Consider the following 20,782-nt stretch of genomic DNA (forward strand, 5'->3'; position numbering starts at 1 on the left):
TTTGGATTTTGGAGTGCTTTGGATTTCAGATTTTCAGATCAGGGATGTTCAATCTGTGAAGTCTATGCAAATATTCCCAAATTAAAAAATCTCCAAACTCTGAAACACTTCCAGTCCTAAGTATTTTGGAAGAAGGATACTAAACCTCTAAACTGGGAGGTCTCTTTTTCAACTCCCTTTTCTTTTCTGTGGTAATACTCTAGAAAGAGATTTTATAACAAGTCTAATAGTGAATTAATAAGCTTAATAAGTTTGTCAGTTACAATAAATTTTTAGAAGTGTCAAATTTCTTAATGTAGCTACAGATTGACAGTTGTCACTTTTTATTGGAAAGAAGAAAATCAGAGCATTCTATTGGATTTGGAGATTCACTGAGGTGAGGCAAAAGAAGAGGTCCAAGTTGAACCCACCTTTCTTGTCCATCCTGCACAGGCTGGGAGGAGTTCTGCCCAAGCTCAGTGTCTCCACCACAGCCCATGTTCCCTTGGGTTCTGTCCGTGGCACTGCCCCCAACACTGGGGTTCTGCCCTCCAACACTACCGCTGAGTCCTGAGGAAGAGGTAGTGCTCATCTGGTTAATACCCGGAGCAGAAGCAGATGACGAGACCTGGGACACGGAGGATCCAGATGTGGAACTACTTGTTGGGGGGTTTGTAGAACCACCATTAGAGGTGGGATTGAATGCACTGCCAGCTGGGGGAGCTGCTGATCCTGAATTTGAAGCTAAAGGCCCAGCATTCCCAGGCGGAGCTTGTCCCTGTGTTGCTGCTGGTGGGGTCTGGTATTTAGGTGGTATCAACAGGCTGCTGTCCAGCTGCAGAGTGGCTAAATAAGGTGCTGAAAGAGAATACACAGACAGTTGGTGTCAGTAATGTTTGGCAGAGTCAAACTTCATCAGATGTTAGAATGGTTGCATTTTTCAAAAAGTATGCTCTTGGGATGCCGTACTCTGATTCTGACACCCTAAACACTATCTCCACACTTGTGGATGTGCTTATACACACTGCAAACACAGAAATGCATGTGACACAACTTACGAGTTTTTAGAAAAAGATTATTTGAAAATAAATATTAATCACTCATAATATTCTGTTTCCAGACAGACTTCACATGCCTTCACTGAAAAATAAGAAGCCATATATTGCATAGCCATCGTGGTGTATTATGCTCTTATGTATATATATGGCTTTACGAACCTCAGAGGTTCTCTGGAGAATATGGGTTAAATGTAAGCAGTTAATACCAAGTCATGCTGCTAAATTTTCAAACTGTGGTATAAATAGATATTGCTTCCTTAAGAAAATTAGGATTTAACTACCTAGAACACAAAAATTAGACTAAACTAGGTATAGTAATGAAATGCTAACATTATTTGAGACAAAAGAAATCTAATACCGCATCTGTTAGGAGATGGGTAGGATCTGCAATTCTGCTTGGCCAAATAATCCTCCATTTACCTAGGTGATGGCGGCAAACTTGCGCATAAAGTTTGAGTCTGGAATGATTGTCATTCTCCTCACTGCTCCAAGGCTGGTTAAACCATTCGCTCACAAGCTCATCTGTCAGCTTCTGTGCCACGGTCTTGCCCACACGCATGATGCCATCACGTAGCACTTTGCAGATGGGCTTGTGCTGCCCAAGCCTACACATCTGAGGACACAAGCAAGCCCATTATTTTCAACAGGAGTCAGTCAGTCCTTCACACAGTACCTACACTCGGCCCTTCGCTCAGCAAGGGAGGTTACCATAAACATGCAAGCTTTTTCCTTTTCCTTTAGGTTATCAACATGCAATCAAATGAACATTATAAGCTGGACTTTTTAATTTACCCTAAAATTGCTCTCTCTCCAAAATCTGAACTAGGCCCTCAGGAGAAAACTAAACGTTTCTTCACCCAGGCCAATTTCTCTTGCACAAAGGAGATTGCTGAGCACTACCTTAAGGCTAATGAGCAAGTGAAGAAGAATTAACAGGATTTCTAACTACTAAAACTGAGACATATGTCCACTAAAATCTCTTAAGTAATCCTTACACATAATGTTTTCTCATAAGATAATACTAAGATTTTATAGGCCATCTGTTAGATTGATTGTCCAGAGGTAAAGCAATAAGCATCCCAATCACTTTTCAAAAGGAAGTAGCTGTTTTAGGACAATGAGAATCTGCTGGTAATCTCCAGGACACTCAATGGACACTCACAACACCCTCCAAAGAGCCAACTATCTGTTCAGCAGCAAAAGAGTCCATATTAGTACCCCTTGCTAGAGCTGGGTTAAGTGAAAGCTTATCAAGCCACCATAAAATTCTCTAGTGCATAATCCTTGAGCAGCCCCAGTAACGTAAGAGAGAATGGGGCTGCTCAAGGGGTGCCTGAACCTTCTAAAACTTACTTTGAAGGTTTTATTCGAGAGATTGGTTGAGCTTTAGACAGAGATGAGTTGTCTGTGATAGATTAATTATGACTTAACGGTATTGTGTGTCCATGGACCATGTGCTATGCAGAAATGACTATACCCAAGGGTTTCTTTCAATGGCTCAACAGATGTCATCACATGGCATTTTAGCATCTCCTCATTTCTCTGAAGCAACTCCTAAATTTACTATTCCATGTTTACTTGTATGTTTACAGATAGTGAATGTACTCTTTGGAAATATATTTAAAATTCAGCTTGGCATCTTATTTACAAAACACTTTGTAATGTTTATTAGGTACCTGTCTATGTTACAAACACTTTAACAAATAATTTCATTTAATCTTGCCATATATGAATCATAAGGTACAAAGAACTTAGTGTATATGGACCTTAGCAAAAGAAATGTAAGTGCCACAAGTCTAACCTTTCAAAAGTAACAAGAATTTACATATTAGAGAACATTATCCAGCTGGTTTTCACATGATTATGGTTATTAAGAAGAAGGTAGTGTTAAAACACAGCAGAAGCACGATGCATTCAACTTTCCTTTTGATTCAGAAATGTTCAAGCTAAACATTTATTTTTTTTATAGCTTTTGAGAACTTGTATCCACCCACCAAAAAGTAAATAAAAAGAACAGATGTGCTTTCTTTTTTGTAGAGTTCATCTTGTGCACAGCTACCACTTTTTCCTAGTGAACAATACCTTTAAACTTTGAGCTCATAAATGGGGGAAAAAAAAAAAAACAGTGGATGGATTTTAAGATGTGTTCTAAGGCTGGTAGAGGAATTTCTTCTCAATCTAATCAAGAATAAAGCCAAGAGGGAAGGGTGGGGGTGGGGGAGGGGCTTGCCAATTTAATTCTTTTCTTCATCCTCTGTTTGCAATTTTTACTTTGAAATCTACTTTTAAGAAATTTGTTTCTTCAAATTCAGTTCATAACCAGAAACAATCAGGAGACTCATGTCATAAAAAGAATGCTCATAATAACTTTCTTACCTCATATACAGCACTCAAGTCCCTGAAGAAAGTTTTGGCTCCTTCGAGCAAGGCCTCATTTTCTGGACACACCACAATATAGGCAACATCACGGTGGCCCCCATATGGGTCCAACAACAGCCTTTCCCAAAAGGGCAAGGAGAATGGCGAGATGGTCAGGAAGTCCTTGTCATAGCCTACCAGCAGGGTAGGGATGGGTAACGGCTCAGGAGATTCTTCTGAACCTAGAACAACACTGACATTTAGGAAAGTGCTTGAGATTCTATTTCCCACAGTCTGGGCATTTTAGAAATTCCTGGGGCACTGGTCTTAATTTTGGATCTGAAATGTCATTACCTGTGACATAATACTCTTAAAAGTATTTTTCAAATCATCTAATTAAGCAGTCTTTGATGAAGACCATTAATTGAGTCTGAAGTTTCTTCTGAAGGCCCAATAAAACCAGAGGACAGACCAGAACAAGTGAAAGTTAACTTTCCCAAGCAGTATTACTTCATTTCCTTTAACAGGGCACTATGATCCTGACTAAAAAACTATTCCAGAACCATGAAAAACAAATATGCAATCAGACCTAGGCGGATAAGAATCTAAGAAACACACTTTTAGGGATAGTTTTCCTCATGGACCTGGATTATGCCAACAGTGTTTAGAAAACTTGACTCCAAAAGTAACTTTCAGAAACAAATAACAAATAAAGCTTATCAGCAATAAATAAAAAAGATTCCGTTTTGCTAGTGAAGTGAGGGTTGGACAGTAACTAAAGCTACGCTTCAGTGGGGAGCACTGAGGTGAGAAGGGGTTTAAGTCAGCCAGGACTACCGTAGGTTCCACGTCCCGCCATCTTATGGAACTGCTGCCAGGTGAGTGGTCCCTGCACGTGCTGAATGTTCTCCCAGGTCCTGCCCGTGCGCTTCTTTTGGATGGCATCTTGGAGAAAGGGCTGCAGGGACAACAGCATGCGGACCACATCCTGAGAGGAGAGCATGCTGATGTCTAGCACTGGAAGAGACATGGGAACACAAAGGATAAGGGGATTAGCATTCTCCTCTTTTGGGTCATCATCTTGGATCTCAGTCATAGTCCATGACAAAGATGTTATTAGCTGTATCAGATTCTAAGGTTCTTGACCTAGGAGTCAAGAGAAAAAATAGTCTAAATTAGAGAAAAAAATAACTGATAACTTGTTAACCAAAACAAATAGAAAGAAAAATTGTTACTCTAGATAAGAGTTTACCTAAAGAATTGTTTAAAAGAGAAAAAATGAATAGGTATCATTTTTTAAATCATGGAAACCCATTTAAGAATTTCCATAAGAGAGCTTCAAAAGCTTTTTTACATCACATTACTTTTACTTGTGATTATCAATGCTTTGCAAGTGGGCCTGATGGCACATGCCTAATATCCCTGCAACTTGAGAGGCTAAGGCAGGAGGCTGACAAGTTCAAGGGCAGCCTCAGCAACTTATCAAGGTCCTAAGCAACTTAGCGAGATCCTGTCTCAAAATAAAAAGGGCTGGGGATGTAGCTTAGTGGTTAAGCACCCCTGGGTTCAATTCCCAGTACAAACAAACTTGTATGGATATGGATGCTTTGACTTAAGATGAGTAGATCAAAATGAACCTAAAATAGAAACTTTACAAAACTATTTAGGGCTGATGATGTAGTTCAGTGGTAGAATGCTTGTCCAGTGTGTACAAGGTCATGGGTTCAATCCCCAACACTAAGATGGGGAGGGAAAATAGGAGAGGAAGCGATTTTAATGTTCTTAATGTAAAATATTTTCACAAAATACCAATGCATAAAGAGAAGACCTGCAATGCAGCCAGAGGCAAACAGAACCGCAGCAGAGACAGCATGAAGCCATCTGGGTGCTGAAGAAGGTAAGGAATTAATTGTTTAAAGAGTAAATATTCCTTCTGCCAGCTGTCACTTGAGAGGAGTTTTTAACCTAGAATTTGAAAACCCCTGAGAATCCATGCTAGACCACATGAGTACTTGTGTGAATATGTTTGCACTTTTCCCAGAATGGAGGGTCCATAATGCTCATCATATTCTAAAACATGTCTGCAGAAAACAACTATCCAGCTGGAGGTGGCATGCTAGGAGAGCCTGCAGCTGGACTTCTGAAGATGGATGCTTGCTCTAGTTTTCTGGCTGATTAGAAAGGGTATTTAAGGGTTCTTATCATATTCTCAGATCTGTCCCTACATCAATACAACACAGGTTACAAACTGGTAGTACACAGAGTTTTTGTTTTTGTTTTTTCTTTAAACTCTGAAAGGACTACTCCAATTTCATGCACAAATGGGGGTACCCAGTTTCTCTGAAAACCTTAGGGGTGGCTGCTGCCATGGGGGACTTGACAAGTCAGGGTCAAACCCCATATCCCCATATGACCACTTGTGGAGCTGAGTGGCAGCCTGGCCTCTTGGACATTTCTCCACACCTTGCCCAGCTATCTGGTGAGGATAAAGCAGTGCTAATCACCTATACCTTAAACCTGTGCTTCTCTTTAATTTATAATAAAGAAACACAGAAAGTACTTCTATATTCATAGCGACCTAAAGTGGGAAATGACAAAACCACAGATTTGAGAAAAATAAAAGCAAGCCAGAGGGCCGGGGTTGTAGCTCAGTGCCTAGCACGTGTGAGGCCCTGGGTTCCATCCTCAGCACCACATAAAAATAAATGAATAAAATAAAGGTATTGTGTCAATCTACAATTAAATAAAAAATAAAAGCAAGCCATAAACTCCCTTCCTCTACACACAAAATAAAAGGTGTGTTGTGAAAGGATGTGATTTAAGGCATTGCTTTTTTGCAACTCTGTCTCCCATCTTATTCATCTATAGTAATATCTGCTAGTTTTAACATCTTAAAAATTTCCAGACTTCCCCTGCAATAAAGATGTCCACCTTCTCAAGTGGAAAGATGATACCACTGATTCACAGAGTGTGTTTCTGTCCAAAGGTCACAATCTAGTGAAAAGAACCACTGCAGGTGATCATGCACATTTCTTTAAGGAAAAGGTGGCATTTTCTTTACTTCATAAATTTATTCTGTGGACATTAATTAAAGGCTTGCTAAGCACAGGATGCTATTTGAACTTAAGCAGTTATGAAAATGAAGACAACCCTTTAATGCTCCCTTAGGGGTGGCTGCTGCCATGGAGTACCCAAGAGTACCTTCTTGCTTAGCCTGCTTGGAATGTGTGTCCTTCCCTATTCCACTGACCTCTGTCTTCTGGGTTTGCTTTTATTATTCTTTACTTCAGTCCATATTTAAGGAGCATTAATGACCTTTTCCTGCAAGACTGACAGCTGTTCAGAGGCAGAGTCCATGCTTCATTCACACACCCCCTCCAGCCTGGTCTCTGTCCCTTTCTTTTCACTGTGTGGTCATCCTGTCTGTCCCCACGCCCCAACAGAACCATTTCTCACTGTGCTCAGAAAATGTGCTTAACCCTTATCTGAATCTATTCAGCTGCACTTTAATGTCTGCAGACCCGTCTTCTTGATGCAACACTGCTTAATCCTATACACCTGGCTTCCAAGACAGGTCTTTCTCTGGTCTTCTTTCTCTACCTCCTTTACAGGCTCCCACTTCTGTCCTTGTCAAATTTCAGTGTGGCTTTGCCCACTGCTCACCCTACACTTCTTCCTCCTCCTAGTAAGCTTCTCTGTGCCCCGACTGGAAATATCACCCACATTCCAACCTCTCCCTGCCCACTGAACTCCAGGACTACGTCTCTACTTGACATTTCTACCTGGACTTCTCATCCTACTCAAGTATGTGGATCTCTGAATGACACCACTGTCTGCCCAGGGACCCAAGCCACAAACCTGGGCATCTTCCTTTACTTCTCCCTCACCCTAATCCCCCATACTCCTGGCATTAACAAACTCTGCAATAATACTTTTTAAACATCTCTTGACTGTGTCCATTTCTTCTCCACTCTAAGGCAAGCTACCATTTTTCATTTGGTCTTATATCCTCCCAGATGTATTCCTGCCATTTTCTAATCCACACCCCACATTATGGCCAGAATATAGTGTTTTGATTAACTATGCAAATCTGATGTCAATGCCTCTTCTTAAAACCATTAATGACTTCTTACTACTCTTCCGATGAAGGCCCAACCCCTCCATTAAAGGCTCTCTGTAATCTAGCCCCTGCTGGCTTTTTATTCTTCCATTTCTCTAGGAGTCCCAGGCTTCACATAACTCTGCATCTTCACACCTGCCTCTTCTTCTGGCTGGGATGCAACAACCTGCACCCTACCCTCTTCAGCTACCTAGTCCGTGCTCATCACTGAGTTCTCGGAGTAGGTGCTACTGCCTCGGTGAGTGTTTTCTGACCTGTAGTCTGGGGTGAGCCCTCTAGCCATGTGTTCATCACTCAGTGATTTGTAATAATATGCTTATGTGTGTAATTATTTTATTAACATTCAAATGTCCATTTTTCAAAATAGATAAGATACCCTGTCTCCCTCAGTCATGATTTTATGTCCCAGCATGTATCACAGTGTAGAGAGTGAATGATAAGGGAAGAGGCAAGCAGGTCGCTTAGAACTTTTTTAGAGCCCTACTCCAAAATGGAGATCCCCTGCCCATATGGTGCTGAGGATACCTCAGGGTCTCATGCATGCAAAGTATACGCTCTACTACTATTGAGCTATACCCTTAGCCCAACTGGAGCTTTTAATATGATAAGAGCTTGTAATGTATTTCAGTAACCACAAAGTAATGTGATCATTTTAATAAGAGATTCAATATGTTGGGAAGCCAGAGAAAGGGGAAAGTACTTGGTAAATGGACAGAAGGGTTTAAGGCCTCACTAGCACCTGATCCTGAGGAATGGGTGCATGTTAGCATGTGAGATATGCAAACGATCAGCGTGTACACTGGGGATGACTTTGATACTCTGCAGACACAGGCTGCCAAAATGGGTTGCCTGCTGTGATTGATATAAGAAGAAATTTTCAGAACACAATTACTCTTCTCCAAAAATATTTCAATAGAAACCATTGCCCCAGTTCTAAATTTAGGGAGAAATCAACGAAGCTCTCATTTTAGTTGTGTCTCTTTTTTTTTTCCTCAACAGATGAAATTTAAAATTTCTGTCACATAAACCAAGAAAACTTTTAAGTTATCGTCACATCAAGATACTTTTTAAGATGCAAATCTGAATTCTGGGACACCTACCATTGCTATGAGGCCAAGAGTGCACAGTGGCACTTCTCACCAGAGCTTCATCCACTTTCCCACCAGTGGGATTATCCACATACTGCCGTCCCTGCTCCAGCGCATTAAAGCACTCTGTCCAGTAATCATTGTTGTCTGCCTGTACCCGGTCATAACTCCAGCTTACACAGGGAAGAGTTTGGCGACTGTTAGAGGAAATATAGTCCAGGAAACTCAGAGAAGCAAAAGGTTGTGTATGTTGATTCTGAAGGAGAAGAAGAAGGCTTATGGGTGTCTCCTGGGATTTTCTGGCTCCCTCCATCTGAGGAAGAAAGGTGGTCTGACACATCATTAAGCGCCTCTCTGCAGCCTGACCAATATCAGAATTCTTCCCAAAAATATCCAACTCATCTTCAAGGAAGAGTCCCGAATTGTAGCCAAGTTTGCGGTTCATAATCGCACTAAACCCACAGGTGCAGCGGTACTGGTCCTCATTGGAAGAATCGGGGATGTAGAGCCCAACATCTGCCCCTTTGATGTTCATGTTGCAGGCACAGATGCAACAGCTGTCAAAGTTTCTGTCTTTAAAGATATTCATCACAGAATCTGAGAGAATCAGGGTGACATAAAGACTGTGGGCCTCAGGAATTGGCTGCATGGTGGCAGGCTCCACAGAGTTAAGGGGCCGTGTGGTAGAGGGGGTAGAGGCTGGTGACCCCTGATCAGTGCTGTCATATTTAACAGACCCTTGACCACTGGCAGTGCCCCCACCTCTGGGAGTTCTTGGGGTTCTGGGGGTTCGTGGTGTGGGGACTGAAAAGCGAGGGGTCGCTGGAGATGGGAGGACTCCTGCCCCACTGTTGCTGGCTGGGGCAGCGCTGTTCAGCGTCACCGGCGTGTTCATCTGTGGTGTGTTCAGATAGTCTGGATCTGCTAGGCTCCCAACACTAGGCACATTACTACAACAAATAAAAGAAAGGGTGAGGCAGGGTGGTACGCTGCAGACACCAGAGTCCACACACCAATCAGCTATCATTTGGTATATACAGTTTTCTCTTTAACAGCAACAACAACAAATGTAAGAAACAATCAGTGCAGAGTCTTAGAGAATCGAGAAGCAACACATGAAGAATATTCTATGCAGCTCTTTCCTTCTATTTATTCCACATTTAAACAAACCTCATCTCAACCTTTGGAGGAAACTTTCATGATCTTTATAAGCAAACATGACACTGGGTTTGATCAATGTAATTTTGGAAAGCTGTAACTACCAAACGGAACTTGGACACACAAGTTCAGATGCTAAATTAGCTACAGGATCACAGGATAAAATTTCCATCTAATTTGCAATTACATTTTTGTCATTTTTTGAAATTAAAAGTCTGCCAGTGTGCTTGTTCTCTGAGGCTATAATCTATATATGATATTGAAGTAGCTATAATCAAATACACGTGAAAATTTAACATTTTTTTCTAATTTTCAAAATGCATCCGTCTCTAGGCTTAGTAATGAGTGACCACAAGGGAATTCTGATTCACATAACCCACTTACCAGTACCATCCTGCAATTAACAGAAATATTACACATGCTGTTAAGAGGCTTTAGTATTAATAGAGTCGGGGTGTAGAAGGGCATATAACGTATCATAGTCTCCAGCTTCTAAAAGATTTTTGTAGGGTGGCAGTCACTTTAGTTCACCTTTTATTTTTCAACATGCTATGCATTACATATAATACAATTATTTCCATTCCCTGAGAAGAACTGGGATATTTTATCTATTTACTCATAAGCAGAGACTTTTCTTTTTTTGAATAGCCAAACAGAAAACAAAACAGTAGTGTCTGTGGTATTCTGTTTGCTTTCCCATTATAAAACACTCTTCTGACACACTTTGCTTGATGTATCTGTATAACAGCCTGTGAGCCCAATCTTTGCATTTACAAGGTACCAAAAGAATACAGGCTGTTTAGTCTCAAGATTTTTTGCACACAGTAATTAAATTGACGATCCTCCAATAAATTGCATCCTCCTTCACTTATAAATGTGAAAAAAGAATGCGAGAATAAATACCTTTTGTCAAATAATTTTGTGTGATTTTTTTTAAATGACTAAAGCACTAGCCCAAAAATTCTAATAAGGCACTATAAATAAATTTCAAATCTGAGTCACAGTGGTATCTCTGAGTATAGATAAAAAAATGACCCAGAAAACTTGACTGACAATCACTGCTCTCTCAGAGACCAAAATAATAAGAATGTAATAATGATCTTCACACTAATTGGATTCTTTTCAAGTTTTCCTGTTCAACAAAACCCTAAAATTATTACCCAGCTCAGATCTGAAAAGGAGCTATGACTACTAACGGAAAATCTAAATAATTAAAGTGTTCCCTAGGTAGTTAAGAATGGTTGAGCTCACACAGCAACATATTCATTTTTTTTCAATAAAAATGAATTGAGTACCAACTCTAGGCAGAAGCTTGGCATTCAACAGACAAGGAGAAAGAAAAGTTGGCTCATAAGCAAGAAAAGCATATTCAAAGCAAGTGACTACAGGTGTACTGAGTGTGTCAAGGAGTCCAGAGTGATGGAGACCAGAGGCCACAGCAGGAAGATTACACAGTCTGTGCTGGCCAATAAAGTAGCCATCACCACCCCAGGGCTAGATTTAAAATAGCATGAGCAGAACGAAAAATTCAATCTTGGTCTTGCTTTTCAAACACCAAGTGGTCAACAACTACCACACAAGACCAGTAGCTGCCACATAGGACAGGGCAGATATAAAACACCTTCTTTGACAAAAAGGTTTATTAATCATGTCAGTTTAGAATGCTAAGAGTCACTGAGATGGCAAATGACAGATGTAATAGATCAAAACAATAATCAGAATTATCAAAACATTGCATAGCAATGTGGTGGCAAGTGACCTTTTCAGGGAAACTGCGTGTGAGAGAATTAAACTGTTGAATAGGTACCTGAGGGTCCTGCCTCATTCATCGGCAACAGTGCATGTTAACCTACCCCCCATGTCCCAGGATGTTCTAGTGGTGTTGTGCCAATATCTAACTAAGAAAGCTCAAGGACAACTGGAGCACAGCAGCACCCTGAAAACCAGACGCTCACATCAGTTTACTTTCAAGCACATTCTTCCACATTGCTAGTATGTTGTCATCTCTGTGGTACTGCCACAAACATTAGTTGCTGAAGCCTTTCAAAAGTTCCCTGTGGCATACAGGGCAGGATTACTCCGTTTTAAAAAGAAGAGCACTTAGATAAAAAGGTCATCTAATGACATACACAGAATTTTTACAAGGCAGAAATGTCTGCTCTATGACACTGCAGCTGTGGCTTCCTGCTGCCCAAATCTAGGTTCTTGACATCCATCTATACATTTACATGTGATGTGTATCCATCATAGTTCTTCATTCTGAGACTGACTTACATACATGAAACCTGGTTATTGCATTAACTTTGATTTCATCAATATGTTTTAAAGAAGGTCACAAACATGTAGCCCATGGAAGGGGTCTGAACATAATTTCATTGGTTCCTAAAGTTTGACTTTGAATTAGTTGCCAACACTTTAAAATGTGAAAATGTACATCCAAGTCCAGATTTCTACCCACCATCAAAAACAAAACCCTACCACATTAACCTCACTCCTGTCTGACAACAACTCTGCCACTGACTAGCAAGTGTGGCACACATGGGACCCACTCACTCCTTCTGTCCCCCCAAATGAGGTTGAGTAGCAGTAGAACCACCTTTTTAACCTGCCCATTTCATTCATATATTGCTTACCTGGCCCCAATACAAACATGAGTTTGTGGCCTTTTGCTTTATAACATTTAAATTATCTTATTATGAAATTATTTATTTAAGGAAAGACTGATTCTACATCATTGATATAAGTACTATTTTTCTGGACAGAATGAAATATGTCCATGCTGCTATAGACACCTCCTTTCCCATCCTCTAAATCTTTCCGCCATCCTGTAGCTATTTTCATTTATGATATGGAGTCAGTAACAGAAATTATCTACATTAATACTTAATTTTAAACTGTTTCTAAACAACACACTGAAATCATCACCTTATACCAAAACAAAGTTCTTACCACAACCACACAAAGAATATTACTAACTCCAGTCAAGTGCTCAATTCCATCATACACATCAATTTGGCACTGAATGAGCATAAACATCAAAGTTCCCAATGTAATTACCCTCAGTTTTTAAATATATGAAAAGTCATTTAGAAATAAATACATTTTTTTAACCTAAGATCATGTATACAAAAGCATGAATGGCCAATAATGGCAAATTCTAATGACATGCTACTGTACAAGAACTGACAGAGCTCCTGTACATACTTGTAGCCATCCCTAATGAAAGTGGCTGCAGGGGGCATGGGCAGTTGTTCAATTTTAGGAGGAATTGCCCACGAAGGCCGAAACAGACAGGCATCAGGTATCTTCAGAGGTAGCAGGCAATGGCTCGGCAACATCTTCAGTGGAGCAAACATGGAAGATCCCACAAAAGGCTGAAAGGGTGGAACTCTGTGCACATATGAAAAGTCCTGTGGCAACAAAAGGGCTGGTGTTAGTTCTGGAAAGCTACTGAGGACAAAACCACAGCTGCGCAGACTTTTATAAACAGCAACAAAAACTACTGTTAATTCATCAGAAAAAAGCTGATGCCAAAATTTTATATTAATCAAGACACTAACAAGTATGCCTCATGCTCCAAAACAAATTGTTCTTAGTCATATATGTATAGCACATCAACAATACCATTTCAAAAACAGTACCTATGGATCCACATGGAAACACCCTGTCTTGGAAAAGTTGATATACTGACAATTACCTTTATTTCCTCTGGTTTGGGACTTCCTAATCCATCTTCTACTTCCATTTTGAATTCTGTGAGGTGTGTTGAAACCATACTGACCATAGGACTCTCCATCATGCCTAATGCTGACACTGTCTCTGAACTGATCCCATCTTTATAATTCATCACAGGAGAAAATGCAGGATGCTGTTCCAAAGATGGAGGGGTGGGGAACATCCTTTGCAAGTCTGCAACTGCTAAAAGAAGGGAAAAAAAAGAACATTTCTTTTAACAATCAAGACTTCTAAAAACAAGTCTACTTCACAGCCATGTACCCAATTAGGCACCAGAAAATAATATTAACTGAATCAGTTATACATCAGAATATTAATAATGGAAGCTTCTAAGAAGATGGTCTTTGGTAGAAAATTTTACTCCTCTGGTACTTTACTAGTATCTTTTTAATGCTCTATGATATGACTTCATGTTAATTAAGTGAATGAGTGCTACAAAATGTTTTTCTTCTAGTAATTTACTTATTGGAAAGTCTAAAGAGATGAATTAAATAGAAACTGGAAGCAATTTGATGGAGTAACCGCATTATTAAAAATTCTATCCATGTTACAATTATGTATGAAATATTACAGAAAATAAAAGTTGTTTAGAGCCAAAATGGTGGTTTTTATGCAGTACGATTATTTGGTGCAGCTCTTTCACGAAAACAATTCCACACTCTCTTTCTAGGCTGATATTAAAATGAAATTTTATAGTTAGGATCAAAAACCCACCCTAGAATCAAAATAATTTAACATAAAACAACCAGTGTGGAAGGGGAATACTTAGAACAGTGATTCTCAATTAGGAAAACAAAACAAAACAAAACAAAACACAACTTTACTACACCTGAAGTGATCATCATCACTAACAGACTCATTAAGATACTGATTGCAGAATATACACCGTGAAATACAAGTTGTCATTGTAAAACTCGCCCACTAGGGGGTGTCCTGCACTGTAAATTTATAAAGTTTGGAGCCATAAGTTTAAATCAGCAATTTGGGATCATATTGAATATCCTAATTTCCTATCCTATTGTCTTTCTAGCAATTTCACAATTTAAACAGACAAATAGTCATCACCAAATAGACTAAGATCTGACGTCTAATCCTTAATCAGAAATTAATACAGAACTGTCTCACACAGTCTCAGACTTCCCCAGGCTGCAATCTAAAGCAGAGCTGTATAAAAAAGGGATAGGGGACTAAGGTCTACAACCCAGGTGGGGAAATAGCTTTGCTATGGTCAGGTCTCTTCTGCCCTCGGGGCCTCAGATCCCTCAGCTAACTGGGAAGGATCGACAAAATGTGTAATTCTCAGCATTTCTTCCATGTTTCCCTTTTTTGGGGGGTAGGAGGAACTTCTGAGGATCTCGGCATATACAGGCAGAGAAAAAGTGAAAAGCCTGGACTAGATCATTTTTACCACGTTGACTAGTGAAATAACTATATAATCCTAAATCATTTACTACGTCTAAGCTTCAGGTGCTATATAAGAAAAAGAGGAGAGAGGCCAACAGGCTTGAAATCAGATCTCAACTTTCACTTCTATTGGAGAAGCTTCCCTTCTATTTGCTATAGTAGGAATCTATATAAAATTCCATTAGAGGAAAGCAGAGAGGATCATGAACTGAAATCAAATTCTGTTCATGTATGAGACTGTTGGGATGAACAACTACTATACATAATTATAAAGCTCTAATTGAAAAAAAAAAAAAAAAGATTTCCTTAGACAAAATGGTGCCTACTACTGTGAAGAAGAAGAGCTGAAATCCCAAAGTTAATATTCAAGGCACCTTCTTGCTATGAGAATATTCTACTCAAAAGAAACTGAACAATTTCTAGAAACTAGCAAAACCAACTAAGCCACAAACTACTAGCAAACCATTTTAGACACGATATAGCTGATACACTCTGAGGCAGTTAAGAGTGTAGCTTCCATATTAACAGTTAAGTCTCCTTTAAAACAAACAGGAAGAATTTAATATGGAGTTAGGTTACACTTGAAATAAATCTATTCCCCTTTAACCTTTTCCCAAGCCAAAGAACAGCTACTACAAAATTTTAATATAAGCTTATTTATAAGCATAATATTTTAAATTATTATTCTGCTTTATAAAATATTTAAACTAACACTGTCTTAAGATCTTAATTATCCATATAGATCTGTGAAAAATACAGAAAATGTGTAATGCCTCTCAAAGTGATGGGCTTAACCATTCCAACTATGATAAAATATTTTACAAAAAATGGCTTTATTAAATTAATTTTTTAATTTTCTCTAAGAAATGAAATAAAGGCATATTCCAATTAAGCCTACCCAACTTTATTGATGCTACCTAATGCACTCATATATCTTTAAGTTTTCAAAGTCTCAGGTACCCTGTTAATTTTTATCAAAGGTAACAAAGAAAGCATAGATAAAATTTCACTTGTTAGAAATTCACTTTAAAAAGTGGTCTTCACCATTCTTATTATCATATATTCCTAAAGAAGATTTTTAACCTAACTTCAATTCTGCATCTGTAAACTGGTAATAATATCTACCTCATATTTTTGTGCGTGTTAAATGAGACGACATGAACACTGTGCCAGGTACAGCTTAAACATTCTGTAAGTGATGAAGTCAGCACAATTCAGTCCTCCCCCCTCAATTCTGGTTTCATTGGAAAAAGATGAAACTGCTGTTCAGTTACAGGAATTTTCTGAAAAGAGCTGACCCCAAATTAGTTTTGAGATGACAAACGGGGAACTGGCCTCAAAATGGGTAAGGTAAAAAGAAGATAGAGACCCAGAGGAAAAAAATACTTGGTCTTTAAAAATAGAGAAACATGGATTGCCATGCAACTTTCTTCCTAGAGAAAGGCTAAAGTGAAGTCAGGGACAGCTCCCAGAACAGACGGTAGGGGAGGAATCCAGCTCCTAGTGCTCCACGACTTCCACCCTGCGAATCCTCACCACACTTCAGCAGGAACTCAGCGATGACACAGACCTTCAGCCTTCAACAAACACACACCGCCAGGACCAAAACACTCCACCATAGGCTGTCCTGTTGATTTCTCAGCATCCTCCCCACCCAGAGCATCTACCAAAGTCCTTTGAAAATAGTTACATGCCGTTTCAGAACAAAGGTCGCCAAATAAAAACTCCAACTTTCTTTCATACTTCAAACTGACACACTTTTAGACAAAAATTCGTAAGCAACTAATTAGTAAAACCTGAGAAAAACGCCTGTTTGATTACTTTATTGTAACACAATATACCTTAACACAGAGGTGACACTACACTAAACCTTGTTGTTAATTTGTTGCTTTCTTCATTATCATATACACAAATTAATAACCACAAACCTGTGCTTTCCAACACTGTAACTACTGACTGCATGTGGCTACTGAGCATTCAAAATAGGGTCAGGCTAAACTGAGATGAGCTGCATGTATAAAATATATAAAATATAAATATACAAAGAGTAACACAAAAATGTAAAATATCCCAATAACTTTTTATACTGATACAAGGATATATTAAGATAGAATATTATTATCAAAACTTATCTCACATTTTTCACTTTTTTAGCATAGCTACTAGAAAATTTAAAATTACGTATGTGGCTGTCATTTGTGATTCACTTTGTATTTCTATTGGACAGTGCTGTTCTAGACATTAAATGTCATTACACATCTGTCTTTCCACCTCAACATCCAATAAAGCTACTACAGATATGAAAACTTCTTGCTAGTCTATTTTCATTATCATTTCTTGGGAGGAAATACTGTGTAAATGTCTACACACCACCCTCCCCCAAACACAAATTTACATACATACTTTTATCTGGCTCTTCCTAGTGATAATATTTCATATTAATTAATTTTTATACCTATACTTTATCATCAAATTCTGAGTAGCTTCTTCTCAAAACAATTTCTTCTTGAATAAAAATGAAAGGAGAGAGCAGGCAGTATACTCCATTGGGCAAAGACATAACAAGCAGGACATCTGTGACATGCTCCCAGGCACTTTAACATCTTATATCACTGCTTATCACTTCATGTCAAAAAGGGCAAAGGGTTAACTGGGTCTTCAAAAGGAAAAAAAAAAAATCACTCATCTGACCTATCCCATATGTATCTATTTTAAAACTATTTCTTTTAATCTGTGAAGTTCCATGTTTGTAAAAATTCTTTATTGCAGAGTAATAAAAAAAGGAAAATGTTTAATTAAAAAACTACAGCAATTGGCTGGCCATCATTATTCATTTTCATTCATGTCATGCTTAAGAAAGCTTTGCATATTTAAAAAAGTGATAGATCCACTTAAGCTGTCAAAATCCAACCTCTGTATACTTCCCACTTCTACATTTGAGTAAATCAGCACTACATTTATAGGTTCATAAAACTTTTTGACTCATCCCTGTGACACGGTGGTTTTTCCCCTCAATTTGTTCTCATTACCAGATGAAGTTCACAAGAAGGTATTGAAGAATGATTTGCTATGGAATTATATCTCTGCTTCAGAGAACTTTTACATGCTGCCCTGACTTTCCTTTCTCTTATACAATAATGTGGCTTCTTAGAAAAAAGAATGTACTAAAATATACTATATGTCAGCATATATATGAGAAAACTCCTTGATCTCAAAAGAAAACACAAAACTCAGGTGGCTGGGCAGGAGGATCCAAAGTTCAACTAGCAAGATCCCTGTCTCAAAAAAAGACTGGGGATTTAGCTTAGTGATAAAAGGCCCTGGGTTCAATCCCTAGTACCATGAATGAGTGAAAGACAGACAGACAGACAGACACACAAAAACTTCAATGTGAATTAGTAGTAGTAGTAGTAGCAGCAACAGTAGCACTATTGAACTCAGGGTGATCTGCCACTGAGCAACATCCTGAGGCCTTTTGATTTTTTGAGACAAGGTCTCCCTAAATTGCCCGACTTGTACCAAACTTGCAATCTTCCTGCCTCAGGCTCTCAAGTCGCTGGGATTTCAGGTGTAGACCACTGTACCTAGCTCAATATGAATTTTGAAAAGGACCACAGAAAACAAAATCATTATTTTTGAATTAAATTTATGAAAATTGAAATGTTTTGTACAATGTCTCATAGTGAAATATCACTCTGAAAATCAGAAGTGCAGCATTTATCCTACTAGGAGGGGACTATTAGAAAAATAAACCAAAAACATGTTTTTCTACATTTACACTATAAAGGTTAGCTTTTTTTTTTTTTTTTTTTTTTAAATACCTGGGACTGAACCCAGTGGTGCTTTTCCACTGAGCCACTTCATCATCCCTTTTTATTTTTATTTTGAGATAGGGTCCCGCTAAGTTGCTGGCCTCAGACTTGTGATCTGCCTCAGGATTCCAGTTGTGCGCCACCATGCCCAGCACAAAATTAATTCTTAATTTCAACTCAAAAGAAGGCTGCCTGCTAATCTCTCAGGAAGATCAACTTGAAAAAGTTTTAACTTAGAATTTTGTCAAAAGCGAAAATAAAGAGGGAAATTTCAGAAAAAGCACCACCGATTTTGAGAACTTTTCTATGAGAAGTTTATAGCAGCAAGCCCGAGCTCAGTTGGCTTTATCCACATACTTGGTGGGTATGGAACAGCAGCTCTTCCATCCTTCCCAAGAGGTCGGTCTTCCATCCCAACCGTAGGCATTTTTGATGAGCGCAGTGCAGGTGATACAGCCTGAGAACAGATAATGATGGTGATGGTGATAATTATTATTAAAACAGAGGAGCACACAGAGTCAGCATTTTGAAGAGTATGCCTCCTGAGATTCAAAAAAAAAAAGGATGCTTCCTTACACAGCATGCACCAGGTGAACTATCAGAAATCCCAGCAGAACTGTGAAACACAGGACATGGTCATAAGCTTAGCGAGGAAGAAAAACTGAGAGTCCTTTTTTTTCCTCCCTCATAGATCTACTACGCCATCACAGTAGAGTTTACAGACCTTCAGCAACTTTCCCTCTCAGGTCACTAGAAAAACTGTTTCTCAGACAAAATGATTATATTAGGGTGGAGCTTCAGCAGTGATTGGCAACTGGTCTAGATTCCCTTCTGCTTGGAAGCAGGAAGCTAAAACAGATGACCTCATGATCTCCAATTATTTTTATTTTTACCACAATGAACTATGTACCTTTGATATCTATTTTGTCAGTTAGTGTTCATCTTCTCTCTCTCTCTCTCTCTCTCTCTCTCTCTCTCTCTCTCTCTCACACACACACACACACACACACACAAACTTTATAAAATTATTTAAATACACAGAGATACTTTGGTGAATTACTCAAAAAAAAGAAAAAATCAATTCCCTTAGTAGGCAAGATCATCTTTAAGAACTCAAATAAACTGGTAACAAAACAAAAACACATAAAGAAAAACAGAAATATTACAAATAGAAGGTCTTTTATTTACATAAAATTAAATTCAAAGATAATTCAGATGTAAACTTGGCCATCAGCCTCTACTTACTAGTTAGATGAAGTAGCAATTGATTCTAAGATAAACTATTCATGTGATTAAATGCTAGACCAGAAATCAGTTAAACAGAAACACTCAGAGAAATGAAAATTCAATTAAAAATGTCCAACTCCCTAAAAATTATATTCTCTAAATTAAAGCATTACTTCATATCACTCAATAGTAACTTACAATTTATTCAGAAAATAAGTTCAATGGCACAGAGCACACTCACAATCACTAGGGAGGATGGCTATGAATAGTACCAGGCAATCCATACTGTTTACTTTTTCCCTTGCTACTTTTTTGATTTTTGATTCTTTTTCTTGTCGTACTTTTCCTACCATCACCACCAGAGCATCTAACCTTGCCCTCAGGATCCTTAAAACCAATGACAGGCAGTGCCTGGCTTTCAAAAGGTAAGATCAAAAAGGACCTTCAATGCCTAAATACGAAATGTGCTGTTTCTTCTACCAGAGTTTTGCACATTGCCGTGTTCTCTTCTTTCACAAAGCTACTGCCTGAATTAAGGTTTTCCTGTTCTAATTCAACAAAATAACAAATAGGGATTCTTGCTTCCTGCACGTTAAAATAGTAAAAAACAATATGCACTTCTTACAGTGCACAACCACCCCAACAGCCTTCCTAGGAACATGTTACCGATAGTGTGAAGTCCAGAGCCCCACGCCTGGTCCAAACCCTTCCAAGTCCTATCAGACTTTGGCCACCAAGAAATAGCAGACTAGTGAGCTGTTCCTCATCCCCCCAATCCTATCCTTTCTTGCTGCTTAATCAGGGCTCATTCCACACTCAAATTAACATCCCTCCCTGCTTCTA

At 38.8% G+C, this 20,782-nt stretch overlaps 1 protein-coding gene across 2 annotated transcripts in view; it reads right to left on the reverse strand.

The window, feature by feature from the left end:
- The window catches only part of MED13L (mediator complex subunit 13L), a 303,689-nt gene that overhangs the window by 21,418 nt on the left and 261,489 nt on the right, over nucleotides 1–20,782 (reverse strand). The window contains exons 14-21 of one of the 2 annotated variants that reach the window (XM_081284952.1): nucleotides 19,070–19,169; nucleotides 13,459–13,676; nucleotides 12,966–13,171; nucleotides 8,616–9,553; nucleotides 4,233–4,412; nucleotides 3,414–3,637; nucleotides 1,458–1,650; nucleotides 411–837 (exon numbers count right to left, since the gene is read on the reverse strand). In XM_081284952.1, coding sequence (XP_081141078.1) covers nucleotides 411–837; nucleotides 1,458–1,650; nucleotides 3,414–3,637; nucleotides 4,233–4,412; nucleotides 8,616–9,553; nucleotides 12,966–13,171; nucleotides 13,459–13,676; nucleotides 19,070–19,169 — 2,486 coding nt within the window. Of the gene's footprint in view, nucleotides 1–410; nucleotides 838–1,457; nucleotides 1,651–3,413; nucleotides 3,638–4,232; nucleotides 4,413–8,615; nucleotides 9,554–12,965; nucleotides 13,172–13,458; nucleotides 13,680–19,069; nucleotides 19,170–20,782 lie in introns of both variants that reach the window. The other variant, XM_081284951.1, reaches the window with a different exon arrangement.

This window comes from Spermophilus citellus (genome assembly GCF_964194105.1).
Source record: "Spermophilus citellus genome assembly, chromosome: 3".
Classification (NCBI taxonomy): Eukaryota; Metazoa; Chordata; class Mammalia; order Rodentia; family Sciuridae; genus Spermophilus; species Spermophilus citellus.